Raw genomic sequence first — 14,831 nt, 5'->3', positions numbered from 1 at the left:
TCTTTCTGAATGACTGATAAGTGTCCAAAAATTGGTGTGAGGCATTTCTTTATTTCAGTGTCTAGGGATAATGGACCTACTTAGTTATATCTCATAAGAATAACATTTTTATACTTAAAATATTTTCGGAATGATATTTAGGTGAAGTTTCAGTTCCAATTTTCCTCCTTTTTTGGAACTCAATTATTCAAGTTTCTACTGCTAGATGTTGTTTTTATTGTGAGCTTTATGAAATAGATAAAAGGATTAACTCAAAAAATAAACAGCACTCCTGCAAATTCAAACTCATTTCAGTGTTATTTCACAACTTCGTGTAACGAAATGAAAACAATCATTTGAAATGTGATGGAAGTATAGAAAACAGGACAGTTTGTTGCTAAGAATGAATTACCGTTAAATACATCAGAAAACGATCAATGATCAAAATCCATTATAGAATTGATAAGTAATCGAAATAAAAAGTGCGCTCAAATTGTATGTTCCATGATCAATACACAACCTCATATTTTGTTCGATATACTGCTGATAACTCGACGGTGATTGGTAGAAAGTTCGATTGATTACCTTATTCAAAACTCTTATGGGATCCTTGCAGAGAGTATATAAACCCAGCTGGCATTTCCAGCAAGCATTCATTTTGTGCAAAACAAAATAACTATTCATCATGTCTGGACGTGGTAAAGGAGGAAAATCAAAGGCGAAGGCCAAGAGCCGTTCAGCACGCGCTGGACTTCAATTCTATGGATGGCGGAAACCTTCAAAATACGCCTAAGAATACGCCTAAGAATACGCCTAACCTTAGACGTCTAAGATGCAATCTTAGACGTCTAAGATGCATTCTTAGGCGTCTAAGATGCAATCTTAGGCGTCTAAGAAATTCGAGGTAGACTTAAATCAACGAATCACAGGACCAGAAATCCCAAACAACCAATCATCTTAGGGGTATTCAATTATTGACCAATGGAATCTTAGACGCCTAAGATTTTACACGCCTAAGAATTCTTACACGTCTAAGATTGATAGTTTAGTGATGGACGGTATCACCAATGTGATTTTCTCTGAGGACTTGCAGCAAAATTGATTAATTGGTTTGATTTTATTTTCGTTGGTTTGGTGTGCTGTTTTGGTGTGGCTAGTAGTAGTCAGGTATTAACATGATTAATGGTGATGAGCATGATGACGGCGACGACGACGACGACGATGATGATATGATGATGATGATGATGATTATAAATGATGATGATGACGATGATGATGATGATGATGATTATGATTATGATTATGATGATGATGATGATGATGATGATGAAAATTAATACACAAACAACAAAGAGGAACAAACATGCCTAGCATATATTTATATACCTCCATGATTCTATTTTTAACATAGAAAATTTGACCTCTTGTCTTCTTGCACTTTGCAGACTGAAATTATGCATATCTGATCTCTTCAATTATAAAAGACGACTTGGCCTTGGCCCGGGGGCCTTTGCGAAAATATGTCACACGCTGTTCGAATTATAAAGACATAGTTGGCTGACCTTATAATATAATGTGTGTGCAGTAATAACTTGACCGGCGTATTGATATAAACGCATCATACCCTACACCGTCAGGTTAACTTTCTTGTTGAATGGAGGTATCGAGGTCTCTGTGTATTTTGACTCAGTCATAGCATACGTGTTAAGAAAAAACATACATGAAAAGTGAGCAGGGTGACACCATAGACACGTGCTCTTTGTTTAAACATTACAAGTAACATGAGTGGCAAACATTAATGTTTCATATTGCTTGCAACCCCCTCCCCCAATCAATGTTGGAGCCAATACTAGTCCATTCCTATCTCAGTATCAAAACATCATTGACTGGGGTGGTGAAAATTTCATACTAAATTTAATCCCTCATCACTGCCATCATCATCACCACCACGACTCTAATAATCATCTGACATCATTTGTATTATCCATCATCATCAACAAAACAACGGGCCATTGTGCCGAAAGGTGGGAGAACATATACCCTATCCCCCTCCCACCCCATCACCCCTTTCTCTTTGGGATTGACGCGGGTGGCTATGGAGAGAAAAGGAGTTTATTAAAAACACACCGCCCAGCCATTGTTCGAAATATTCTCTAACGCACAGCGTCCGTTCTACGTTTTGATCGAATTTGCGATACCGTCCATCACTAGTCACGGTCAAATGGACAATCTTAGACGTGTAAGAATTCTTAGGCGTGTAAAATCTTAGGCGTCTAAGATTTCATTGGTCAATAATTGAATACGCCTAAGATGATTGGTTGTTTGGAATTTCTAGTCCTGTGATTCGTTGATTTAAGTCTACCGCGAATTTCTTAGACGCCTAAGATTGCATCTTAGACGCCTAAGAATGCATCTTAGACGTCTAAGATTGCATCTTAGACGTCTAAGGTTAGGCGTATTCTTAGGCGTATTCTTAGGCGTATTTTGAAGGTTTCCGCCATCCATACAATTCCCAGTCGGTCGTGTGCATCGCTTCTTGAGGAAGGGTAACTATGCCAACCGTGTTGGTGCTGGTGCCCCAGTCTACCTTGCAGCCGTCATGGAATACTTGGCCGCTGAGGTTCTTGAGTTGGCTGGCAATGCTGCCCGTGACAACAAGAAGACAAGAATCAACCCACGTCACTTGCAGTTGGCTGTCCGCAACGACGAAGAGTTGAACAAGCTTCTCGGAGGTGTGACCATCGCCCAAGGTGGTGTTCTGCCAAACATCCAGGCTGTTCTTCTGCCAAAGAAGAAGAAGTAAACTGATTTTCAGTTTACCAAATCCCAACGGCTCTTTTAAGAGCCACCAAATATACCAAAAAGAGACTGTGACTGATCATATCATGTACATATAAGAAATCATTTATAGTATGGCATACACAACACTCAGCTAATTCTCATTATCATAGAATAATTTTAGAATAATTTCTAATACATCGACAACTCAGTTGCAAAATAATTTAAAAAATGTAAAACAATTCCCAAATTAATGATTTAACTCAAAGCACATTTTGTCGGGTAGTTAGTTACTTTCATAAAACTGTCAATTTTCTCTAGATTTCACGAATAATAGCAATTCAATGCGTAAAACGGCGACACTAAGAAAAATGCGATCTCCATAATGGGAAAACTAACTTTTAGCGGTTTTATTAGGCCCTTTATATCTCACTTAAGAGAGAGGAGAGAAGCAGACCAAGAAGAAAGCATGGAGAGAAGGAGAGGGGAAGACAGGTTACTTAACAAACATTATTTTTAAATGCAATCCATCTCAATATGTTTTATGTTTTAACTAGATATTATTTGTGTAATTGTTTTTGGTGTTATTATTTTGAAAATTGTAATTTTAACTTAGAATTATTCAAAGATTTATGTATCTTTCTTAATGTTCTTTACATCTGTAAGATAATTGTTTTTAAAACGATCTCTTATCATGTTTTGTAATAACCTGTATACAATAATGTTCTTTTATCTATCTATCTTTTAATCTTGTTTTATGTTTAATGTTTTACACCACGGACGTGTGGAAGAACAAATATTTTTGAACATGTGACCGTGTATAAATAAAGTGAATGAATGAATGAATGAGAGATTAACTCATAAGTTTCAATAATTACAAAAACGGTGTAATTTTACAGAATCGTATAGGCAAGCATAGTGAGGACATGGTCATTCTCTTTTTAGAAGATATGGTGGCTCTCAAAAGAGCCTTTGGGTTTGGCAGCTAGAACGCAATTTACTTGGAGGTTGTGTACTTGGTGACAGCCTTTGTGCCCTCGCTCACGGCGTGCTTGGCCAGCTCACCAGGCAAGAGAAGACGGACAGCAGTCTGGACCTCACGGCTGCTGATGGTTGACTTCTTGTTGTAGTGAGCCAAACGGGAAGCCTCACCAGCGATGCGCTCGAAGATATCGTTGACAAAGCTGTTCATGATGCTCATGGCCTTGCTGGAGATACCAGTGTCTGGGTGCACTTGTTTGAGCACCTTGTAGATGTAGATGCCGTAGCTTTCCTTTCGGCGTCTACGCCTCTTGCCAGCTACTGAACTACCCTTGGCCTTACCGGCCTTCTTTGCTCCTTTTCCGCTAGTCTTGGCAGGCATGTTGTCGATAAGTTTCTTCAACAGAGAATGACCCAGTGAGTCAGGAAAGCCTGTATTTATGTGATTCAGTATGTAAATGAGGGATCCTGGTGATTTCGATGACGATCTAAAGCTATTGATCTTCGAAGCTCAATATTGACAAGGATTTCAGAAAAAAAACCATGAGTCGTCAGCCGTTGGACAACAAGTAACAAGTATGATTACAAGTAGATGACAAGTATGATTACATGATTAACAAGTATTAGCCTGGAATAAGATCAAATGTAGCATACTGATACCAGCTGATAACCATGAAGCAACACAAACTTTATATATAGCATAGGTAATGTTAAAACTGTGTGAAAAAAACCAGCAAATCAGTAAATTAAGGCCTATGACATGTTTCCATTTTGTGTAGGAAAGTCGATATGAGCGCGCAGGTTTCTTCTCGATTTGGACATTGTTGATCAATGCCTATATAGATTTGTTCATATTCCACAATAAACGGAAGATCCTACCATTTTGCGATTAAATATAGATTCTAAGAGTAATGTATTGATCATCAAACCCCTTCTCCATGCTCCACATTACAGGCTCCACATATTTCATCCCGCTGTTAAAATTACAATATTAACTAATACGTTAGGTACCATTCTCGGTATAAAATTTGGTGTTAATTTGGAGGTTGCAGATTAACATATAAACAAAATTTAAAGAGCACACAAAGTTGGCCGACATTTGGTTAAGGTAATTATTATATGTATTGTGGGACTGTAGACTTTAACACACTTATTTAGATTGAAAGACCCTCAAATGGCACCATTATCAAAAGCGTCTGTTGAATCTAAAACTTAGGAAAGAACCTTGTGAAATGACCTAAAAGCAGCATCCATTACTGGTATAATTGGGCACAAATTTAAAATTGGTCTAGGCTATTTGGCATGATTAGGTTACATAGTTATATTATTATACTCTAACAAAGTCGACAATGTAAGTAAATATAAATACACTAAAAAATGAACGCTTCTGACAAACATACGAGCGTATAACACTTATGTATGGACCTAAGTGAGGATTCCGCGATTACCCGTATTGATTTTATGACATGCATTTTTCTTTCCATCCTTTTCTTCTTTCAAAGCTTGGCCCAAAATAAATTTATGCATCATAAAAACTATTGTGATTATAATGAGTGAAAACTTTCCCCAATCCTACCAAAAGACCAACATTTGGGCATTACCACTTTTCATAGTCTTTATTTAATACATTTGATGTAGTTTTCAACGATTGCTTCGCATTTTGTTTTAAGTAATTTCACCTTGGCCTACAAACATGACAAAGCCAATAGTTTACATAGTTCATTGCATATTTCTTTACGAAGCGCCAAAAGAAAACTTATATCCCTTGCATCTGCCACAGTACTAAGTTGCGTTTTCGATCAATACTAACACAACTGCACATCAATACAAGTCATTTGTATAACCACCATAAAGGAGGCAAAGGACTCGGAAAAGGAGGCGCCAAGCGTCATCGTAAGGTGTTGCGTGATAACATCCAGGGTATCACCAAGCCCGCCATTCGCCGTTTGGCTCGCCGTGGTGGTGTCAAACGCATCTCTGGTCTTATCTACGAAGAGACCCGTGGTGTCTTGAAGGTGTTCCTCGAGAACGTCATCCGTGATGCCGTTACATACTGCGAGCACGCCAAGAGAAAGACCGTCACAGCAATGGACGTTGTCTACGCTCTGAAACGCCAGGGACGTACTCTGTACGGATTTGGCGGTTAGATTGTTATCTCAACAACAATCAACAAAGGCTCTTTTCAGAGCCCCCATTTCTTCCAAAAAGAGATCTGACTGTGTTTTTAACTAGTAGTTTACAATGATATTTGTCAATTTTGAATTTTAAATATTTGAAATTTCACAATTCAAACAAAATTGAAGATCATTGGCTTAAATTGAATAAGTGTTCAAGACCAAATTGATGGATGTATTTATTTAGAACCAATAAACTGCGTCAAAATTCAATATGTCTTTTCTAATTCAAGGACGATTCTGGGCTTTAAAAACATTTCAAACCTTGTATTGATACAAAATTAATACAGTTCATATGCATTTCATGCAAATATGAGTCAATCATTTTTTAAATTTAGGAGTATTGACTGCATAATATCCCTGTATCAGGCGGGAAGCTTGAGCTTTTATGATTTTTTATAGACCCGGTTTATAAAGTGCAACGTTATCACTAGGTTATTACACTCATAGAAATTGTTCGTTGGCATTACTCAGTAAGTTGATGTAAGTCGTTGCGTCAACTTTCCGAGTAATGCCAACGCGTACAATTTTGAGTAACGCTGACTCGTATCATTATGTTGGTCGCACTCATTAGCACTTACTTTATTGAGTTGTTACAACTCAGAAAATGAAACTAGCCTAGGTTAGCATAATTTTCTAGAGGTGTGCTATAGTATACAAAATTTTGCACTGATTACAAAAATAAATATTTGAATACTGCTAATTGTGCAGAAAATGATCCAATTACGTGAATTAAGTAACAAAGTACCAAATTGGGATAACTCAAAACAATAAGTACCAGTAACTTAATATGAACGAGTTACATCAACTTACATGTTGAGTTACAATAACTCAACTAATTGGTTCTTTGAACCTTGTTTATTTTTCTAAGTTCCCTGAACTTGAATTCAGAAGTTGGCATTACTTAAAAGTTGACGCAACGACTTACATCAACTTTTTAAGTAATGCCAACAAAGTTGATTAGTTGACGGAACTTTTTGAGCTTTTTCAGCAAGTTCGGATAACTAAAATGAATTTTGTTTTGCCAACTTTTACACTAGTTTTGAGTTGTCCAAACTTACTCCTTTTGAATTGCGCCAACAAGGCGAACAAGTCATTTCTATGAGTGTAGAAATGCACGATATTTTTCTTTTGCCATTCTTTGACAGACATAAACATTCACGTCATGCCAACGTAAACTTTCCAGACGCCTGTTGTAACATTGTAATGGCTATACATTTTCTTCATGCATTTAATATGATCACTTAAGGGGTGGGGTATGAACGTTTGGACAGTATTTATTGTGGGACATTAGAGCACATCAGACATATCGAATTGCATTCTGAATACGAAGAATGTCCTTCTGATATCAAATAATTTGGATTTTTTGAAATTCGCAATGTAATACACATTTTATGGCAAATAATTAGAAATTGATATTTTTGATATTTAACAGTACTTGAAGTAACATTTATATATCTGATGATTTATACTTCAAGTGTATGTAGGTGGGATGAAAAGCCGACGATCAATTGAAAATTTTGACCTTTCGTATTGAAGATATGGATTTTTTTCCCAAAACACCCAAAAATTTAGGTCTTTTGGGAAAAAAAAATCCATATCTTCAATATGAAAGGTCAAAATTTTCAATTGATCGTCGGCTTTTCCTCCCAGATACATACACTTTAAGAATATGTCATTAGATTAATAAAATTTACTTCGAGGACTGTTATATATCAAAAATGTGAAAAATATCCAATTTTAATAATTTGTCATAAAATTTGTATTATATTGTGAATTTCAAAAAATTAAAATTATTTGATATTCAGAATGCAATTCGATATGTCTGATGTGCTCTCATGATCCACAAAAAATACTGTCGAAACGCTCAAAACGCTCATTCCAGATCCCTTAATAATACTTTTGGTGTTAGAATAATGAATATAATACCGACCATATCATGTACTCAAGGTACACAATTATTTAACGTTATTTTTGTTAACATTCCTCAGTGGCATTTGAGAGTGTAAAATTGTTTTAATCAATAAGACACTGGAATATCGATACATCGCTATCATAATTTGTGTCTTCGTTGATTGGTTAAATTTTGAAAGATCAAATCTGTTAATTTGTTGACTTACACGTACAGGGACATTTTAAAGAATGATATGCAAGCATAGTGAGGACACGGTCATTCTCTTTTTAGAAGATATGGTGGCTCTCAAAAGAGCCTGTGGGTTTAGCAGCTAGAACACAATTTACTTGGAGGTAGTGTACTTGGTGACAGCCTTGGTGCCCTCACTCACGGCGTGCTTGGCCAGCTCACCAGGCAAGAGAAGACGGACAGCAGTCTGGATCTCGCGGCTGCTGATGGTTGACTTCTTGTTGTACTTAGTCAAACGGGAAGCCTCACCAGCGATGCGCTCGAAGATATCGTTGACAAAGCTGTTCATGATGCTCATGGCCTTGCTGGAGATACCAGTGTCTGGGTGCACTTGTTTGAGCACCTTGTAGATGTAGATGCCGTAGCTTTCCTTTCGGCGTCTACGCCTCTTGCCAGCTACTGAACTACCCTTGGCCTTACCGGCCTTCTTTGCTCCTTTTCCGCTAGTCTTGGCAGGCATGTTGTCGATAAGTTTCTTCAACAGAGAATGATCTGATTAGTCAGGAAGGCCTATACTTATATAATTCAATATGTAAATGAGGGATCCTGGCGGTTTTGATTATGAGTTAAAGCTATTGATCTCTTGGATTCAATATTGATAAATGTTTTTTATTTAAAGTCGTCAGGTAGGACTATATTAATTTTTCAATATTGATGAGAAATAATGTCACCTTGTCTGTTAACAAGTAACGAAGCAACGTAGGCAATGCATATATTTAACTATTTTTTCTACATAATGAGTTATCCAACAACAATGCAATTCCTAGTAGGCCTGATGAACACTGCAAATGTTTATATAAAAAATGGGTATGTTTGTAACGTTTCAATTATTTTAAGTCGGAAACGTTGATGTGAGTGTGCTGTCATAGTCGATATGAGCGTGCTCTCATTTGTTTCGGTTAGGAAAGTCGATATAAACGCCCTGTCATTTTTTTTCCGGTTTGATCATTTTGATCAATTATACATGGTATTATGTCAATATGACCCACCCCTTTTCCCCCCCCCCCCCTCCCTTATCGGCGGCACTGCTTTCTCCCTTCTCTGTCTGTCACTCTCCTCTAGATAAAAGCTAATTTTATAAACCGCTAAAAAGCTTACTTTCCCAGCATAGAGATCGCATCTTGTTTTGGTATCGCAATTTTACGCATTGAATTGCTCTTATTCGTGAAATCTAGAGAAAAGTGACTACACGACAATTTTCTGTCGATATAGCAAAGCCAACCATCATAGGAATTGTTTTATATTTTATTAATTACTTTCCAACTGTTTTATCGGCCGTTGACCCATGAATGTGTTAGACATATTCTAAATTTAAAATTATTCTATTATAATAATAACTAAACTAGTGTTGTGTATGTCATATTATACAGTGGTCATATTATAACGACTTCCAGCTACTTCTTACATGCATAAAATAATTATGACATGCTCAGTCACTTTCTCTTTTTGTATATTTGGTGGCTCTTAAAAGAGCCGTTGGGGTTATGTAAACTGATAATCAATTTACTTCTTCTTCTTTGGCAGAAGAACAGCCTGGATGTTTGGCAGAACACCACCTTGGGCGATGGTCACACCTCCGAGAAGTTTGTTCAACTCTTCGTCGTTGCGGACAGCCAACTGCAAGTGACGTGGGTTGATTCTGGTCTTCTTGTTGTCACGGGCAGCATTGCCAGCCAACTCAAGAACCTCAGCGGCCAAGTATTCCATGACGGCTGCAAGGTAGACTGGGGCACCAGCACCAACACGGTTGGCATAGTTGCCCTTCCTCAAGAAGCGGTGCACACGACCGACTGGGAATTGAAGTCCAGCGCGTGCTGAACGGCTCTTGGCCTTAGCCTTTGATTTTCCTCCTTTACCACGTCCAGACATGATGAATAGTTCTTTTGTTTTACACAAAATGAATGCCTGATGGAAATGCCAGCTGGGTTTATATACTCTCTTCAAGGATCCTACAAGAGTTCGGAATAAGGTAATCAATCGAACTTTCCACCAATCACCGTCAAGTTGTCAGCAGTATATCGAACAAAATAAGGTTACGTTATTGATCGTAGAACATAGAATATGAGCGCACTCTTTATTTCGATTACTTATTAACCAAATAATGGATTATGACCATTAAATCGTTCGCTGATGTATTTAACGGTAATTCATTCTTAACAACAAACTGTCCTGTTTTCTATATTTCCATCACATTTCAAATGTTCATTTTTTTTTCATTTCTTTACACTAAGTTGTAAAAATAACACTGAAATTAGCTTGAATTTGTAGGAGTGATGTTTCTTTTTGAGTTAATCGTTTTATCCGTTTTCAAAAAGCTCACAATAATAAACAACAACAATTGAGTTCCGAAAAAGGAGGAAAAAAGGAACAGAAACTTCACCTAAATATCACTCAGAAAATATTTTAAAGTATAAAAATGTTATTTTATATGAGAAACAACTAAGTATATAGGACCATTATCATGATTTGTTGTCTCTTCTTACAATTAATATTTGGTACTTGTATTAATTGTACTTGATTTACACTGATCCTCGTTAGTTTTTCAAGTTGTCAGATTTTTTTCCAAATTGCACTTAGGTATAATGAAACTTTTACATGTAGGTGCATCACATCATGAAGGCTTATGTGTAGAAATGTTAGATAAAGTCCGCGAATAGAAAGGTTGCAATATTTAGTCATATTTTTCAAATCGTGTTCCATTTCATATACAAACATGTTCGAGTTAACGAAAAAAAACCCCAATAGGCCAACTGGTAACCATACAATATCAATAGGCCTAGTTAAATCGATGGTTTGAGAACATCAATTTATTAAGATCTTTTTGGATCTGTGAACATTGACGATTTTGTCGCGGTATTGATTTAATTAGAAACTGGTCATCGATGTTTTAACTGTTCAGAAATGCCCGCCAAATTTTTACTGCGGAAGAGGTACATGTACGTGCATCACATCAAGAAGGCTTATGTGTAGAAATGTTAGATAAAGTCCGCGAATAGAAAGGTTGCAATATTTAGTCATATTTTTCAAATCGTGTTCCATTTCATATACAAACATGTTCGAGTTAACGAAAAAACCCAATAGGCCAACTGGTAACCATACAATATCAATAGGCCTAGTTAAATCGATGGTTTGAGAACATCAATTTATTAAGATCTTTTTGGATCTGTGAACATTGACGATTTTGTCGCGGTATTGATTTAATTAGAAACTGGTCATCGATGTTTTAACTGTTCAGAAATGCCCGCCAAATTTTTACTTCGGAAGAGTTTGTCTATAAAGAAGAGACTTTGAAAAGCACCATAAATGTAAAGATTGATATTTAAAAAAATAAAAATAAACTGAAAAGAATGCGAGGAACTGGAAAAGAGAAGAAAGAAAGAACGACAGAACGATAAAAAAAGAACGAAACGACCAAAGCATTGGGCATCGGCCCATAGTTGTTTTCGACGGTTACAGGGTAGGGAACTTTTCCAATAATCGATGTTAGATTTAGGAATCAATAGCTTGGACTCAACATCCAGGATCCCTAATTTCCATACTGAATTGCATAAATAGAGAGGTTGCTGGCTCATCAGGTCATTCTGTTGAAGAAACTTATCGACAACATGCCTGCCAAGACTAGCGGAAAGGGAGCAAAGAAGGCCGGTAAGGCCAAGGGTAGTTCAGTAGCTGGCAAGAGGCGTAGACGCCGAAAGGAAAGCTACGGCATCTACATCTACAAGGTGCTCAAACAAGTGCACCCAGACACTGGTATCTCCAGCAAGGCCATGAGCATCATGAACAGCTTTGTCAACGATATCTTCGAGCGCATCGCTGGTGAGGCTTCCCGTTTGACTAAGTACAACAAGAAGTCAACCATCAGCAGCCGCGAGATCCAGACTGCTGTCCGTCTTCTCTTGCCTGGTGAGCTGGCCAAGCACGCCGTGAGCGAAGGCACCAAGGCTGTCACCAAGTACACAACCTCCAAGTAATTTGTGTTCTAGCTGCCAAACCCAAAGGCTCTTTTGAGAGCCACCATATCTTCTAAAAAGAGAATGACCATGTCCTCACTATGCTTGCCTATACGATTCTTTAAAATTATATAGTTTGTGTAATTAATGAAAACTCAAACCCTTCGCGTAAAACCTTTCCATCTAATAAACGAATTATAAAATATTCTCTCTCTTCGCCACTCTTTCTCCCTCTCTGCATGCTTTCTCCTTTCTCTGTCTGTTTCTCTCTTAAGTTATAAAACCTAATTTAACAAACCACTGAAAAGCTTGACTTTCCACTATTGAGATCACATCTTGTTTTGGATTCGCTGTTTTACGCATTGAATTGCTCTTATTCTTGTTATCTAGATGAAAAGTGACATTATTATGAAAGTAACTAACTACCCGACAAAAGGCGGTTTAAATTTAATTCATTTCTGACGATATAACAAAAAAAAAAAAAACAATTAAAAAAAAAAAAAACAACAAAAAAACCAATCATTAGTTTCGGTATTGTTTTACATTTTCTTAATTACTGTGCAACTGATTTGTAGATTGTTGACCCTTAAGGGGTACTACACCCATGTGGTAAATTTGTGATATTTTTGCATTTTCTCAAAAAATAATTACACTGGTAACAAAAGTTTTGTATATTATTGGGGCAAGGAATCCAATTACTACACTGAAATTTCAGTGACTCAAGACAAGCGGTTTAGTATATATGATAGGAAACGAGGTACACCCTAGCGGTACCTTATTTCTGATCATAAATAACAAACCGCTTGTCTTGGGTCACTGAAATTCTAGTGTAGTAATTGGATTCCTTGCCCCTATGATATACATAACTTTTGTTATCACTGTGTTATTAGTTATTGAGAAAAATGCAAAAATAGACACACATTTATCGAGGGGTGTAGTACCCCCTTAAGGTTATTAATTATTTTAAACTGTTGTGATTTGGTAGTTCACAGCATCTGACGAATGGTAGTGAGCTTTGGCAAAACCTGCATTGCTCAATTCATAGCGAGCGTGTAGAAGAATTAAAATATTACAGATATACTTTTATAGGTGCTGCGGTTCTTCAGTTACGTTGTAAAGAGGGCTGAAACAACAACACTTTTGTAAAATGTACATAACTCATTAACAACAATAAATTAAGCAAGTTTGCAAAGTATACGATTTGTAGAATTAACTTTTGCAAAACATCAAGGTGTTAATTTTCAATAATATATTGATCTAGATAATGAAAATCGATTTTTAGGTTGCTTCGACAAACAATACCTCGTCTACCCTTAAATGTGTTAGACATTATTCTAAATCTGAAATTATTATTCTATGATAATGACTAAGACGAGCTGAGTGTTATGTATGTCATAATTATTATAATGACTTCGTACAGATATAAGACACAATCAGTCAGAATCTCCTTTTGGTATATTTGGTGGCTCTTAAAAGAGCCGTTGGGATTTGGTAAACTGAAAATCAGTTTACTTCTTCTTCTTTGGCAGAAGAACAGCTTGGATGTTTGGCAGAACACCACCTTGGGCGATAGTCACACCTCCGAGAAGCTTGTTCAACTCTTCGTCGTTGCGGACAGCCAACTGCAAGTGACGTGGGTTGATTCTGGTCTTCTTGTTGTCACGGGCAGCATTGCCAGCCAACTCAAGAACCTCGGCGGCCAAGTATTCCATGACGGCTGCAAGGTAGACTGGGGCACCAGCACCAACACGGTTGGCATAGTTGCCCTTCCTCAAGAAGCGGTGCACACGACCGACTGGGAATTGAAGTCCAGCGCGTGCTGAACGGCTCTTGGCCTTAGCCTTTGATTTTCCTCCTTTACCACGTCCAGACATGATGAATAGTTATTTTGTTTCACACGAAATGAATGCCTGCTGGAAATGTCAGCTGGGTTTATATACACTCTTCCAAGGATCCCATAAGAGTTTGGAATAAGGTAATCAATAGAGCTTTCCGCCAATCACCGTCAAGTTGTCAGCAGTATATCGAACAAAATAAGGTCGCGTATTGATCATGGAACATAGAATTTGAGCGCACTTTTTATTTCGATTATCAACTCTATAATGGATTTTGACCATTGAATCGTTTGCTGATGTATTAATAAAACGGCAATTCATTCTGAGCAACAAACTGTCCAAATGATTGTTTTCATTTCTTTACACTAAGTTCTTAAAAATAAAACTGAAATGAGCTTGAATTTGCAGGAGTGATGTTTCTTTCTTTTAGTTAATCGTTTTATCCATTTCATAAAGCTCACAATAAAGACAATATCTACATGTAGCAGTAGAAACTTCAATAATTAATTGAGTTTCAAAAAAGAGGAAAATAGGAACTGAAACTTTACCTAAATATAATTCAGAATATATTTTAAGTTTTAAAATGTTATTCTTATGCGAGATATAACTAAGTAGGTCCATTATCAGGATTTGTTGTCTCTTCTTACAATATTTGGTACTTGTATTAATTGTACTTTATTTACGCCGATCCTCGTTAGTTTCGCAAGTTGTCAGATTGTTTTCATAATTTCACTTCAGTATAATGAAACTTTTACATGTACGTGCATCACATCAAGAAGACTTATCGTGTAGAAATGTTAGATAATGTCTGCGAATAGTAATGTTTGAATCTTGCAATATTTAGTCATGTTTTTTCAAATTGTGTCTCGTTTCATATACAAACATGTTCGAGTTAAAGAAAAACAAAACAATAGGCCAACTGATAACCATAACAATATCAATAATATATAAGTAGAATCGATGGTTTGGTAACATCAATTTATTAAGATCT

The 14,831-nt window shown here is 36.8% G+C and overlaps 6 protein-coding genes across 6 annotated transcripts; 2 read left to right on the top strand and 4 right to left on the bottom strand.

Annotated features, from left to right (window-relative positions):
- Positions 1–664: 664 nt before the first annotated feature.
- Positions 665–2,782, top strand: LOC140147590 (late histone H2A.2.2-like). The gene is made up of 2 exons (XM_072169369.1): positions 665–731; positions 2,484–2,782. Exons 1-2 carry the CDS (start codon positions 665–667, stop codon positions 2,780–2,782), a joined length of 366 nt encoding a protein of 121 aa, XP_072025470.1.
- Positions 2,783–3,754: 972 nt separating this feature from the next.
- On the bottom strand, positions 3,755–4,121 carry LOC140147589 (late histone H2B.2.1-like). The gene has a single exon (XM_072169368.1). It carries the CDS (start codon positions 4,118–4,120, stop codon positions 3,755–3,757), a length of 366 nt encoding a protein of 121 aa, XP_072025469.1. The 5' UTR covers position 4,121.
- Positions 4,122–8,149: 4,028 nt separating this feature from the next.
- Positions 8,150–8,516, bottom strand: LOC140147588 (late histone H2B.2.2-like). Its single transcript, XM_072169367.1, has one exon. It carries the CDS (start codon positions 8,513–8,515, stop codon positions 8,150–8,152), a length of 366 nt encoding a protein of 121 aa, XP_072025468.1. The 5' UTR covers position 8,516.
- A 1,042-nt stretch (positions 8,517–9,558) lies between these two features.
- Positions 9,559–9,924, bottom strand: LOC140147587 (late histone H2A.2.2-like). Its single transcript, XM_072169366.1, has one exon. It carries the CDS (start codon positions 9,922–9,924, stop codon positions 9,559–9,561), a length of 366 nt encoding a protein of 121 aa, XP_072025467.1.
- Positions 9,925–11,660: 1,736 nt separating this feature from the next.
- Positions 11,661–12,032, top strand: LOC140147586 (late histone H2B.2.2-like). Its single transcript, XM_072169365.1, has one exon. The coding sequence runs from the start codon at positions 11,661–11,663 to the stop codon at positions 12,024–12,026; it is 366 nt and encodes a 121-aa protein (XP_072025466.1). The 3' UTR covers positions 12,027–12,032.
- A 1,481-nt stretch (positions 12,033–13,513) lies between these two features.
- Positions 13,514–13,879, bottom strand: LOC140147585 (late histone H2A.2.2-like). Its single transcript, XM_072169364.1, has one exon. The coding sequence runs from the start codon at positions 13,877–13,879 to the stop codon at positions 13,514–13,516; it is 366 nt and encodes a 121-aa protein (XP_072025465.1).
- Between the last annotated feature and the right edge of the window lie 952 nt (positions 13,880–14,831).

This window comes from Amphiura filiformis, chromosome 3 (genome assembly GCF_039555335.1).
Source record: "Amphiura filiformis chromosome 3, Afil_fr2py, whole genome shotgun sequence".
NCBI classification, from domain to species: domain Eukaryota; kingdom Metazoa; phylum Echinodermata; class Ophiuroidea; order Amphilepidida; family Amphiuridae; genus Amphiura; species Amphiura filiformis.
The sequence above is the reverse complement of the archived record's forward strand: the minus strand, read 5'-3'. Positions and strand labels throughout refer to the sequence as shown.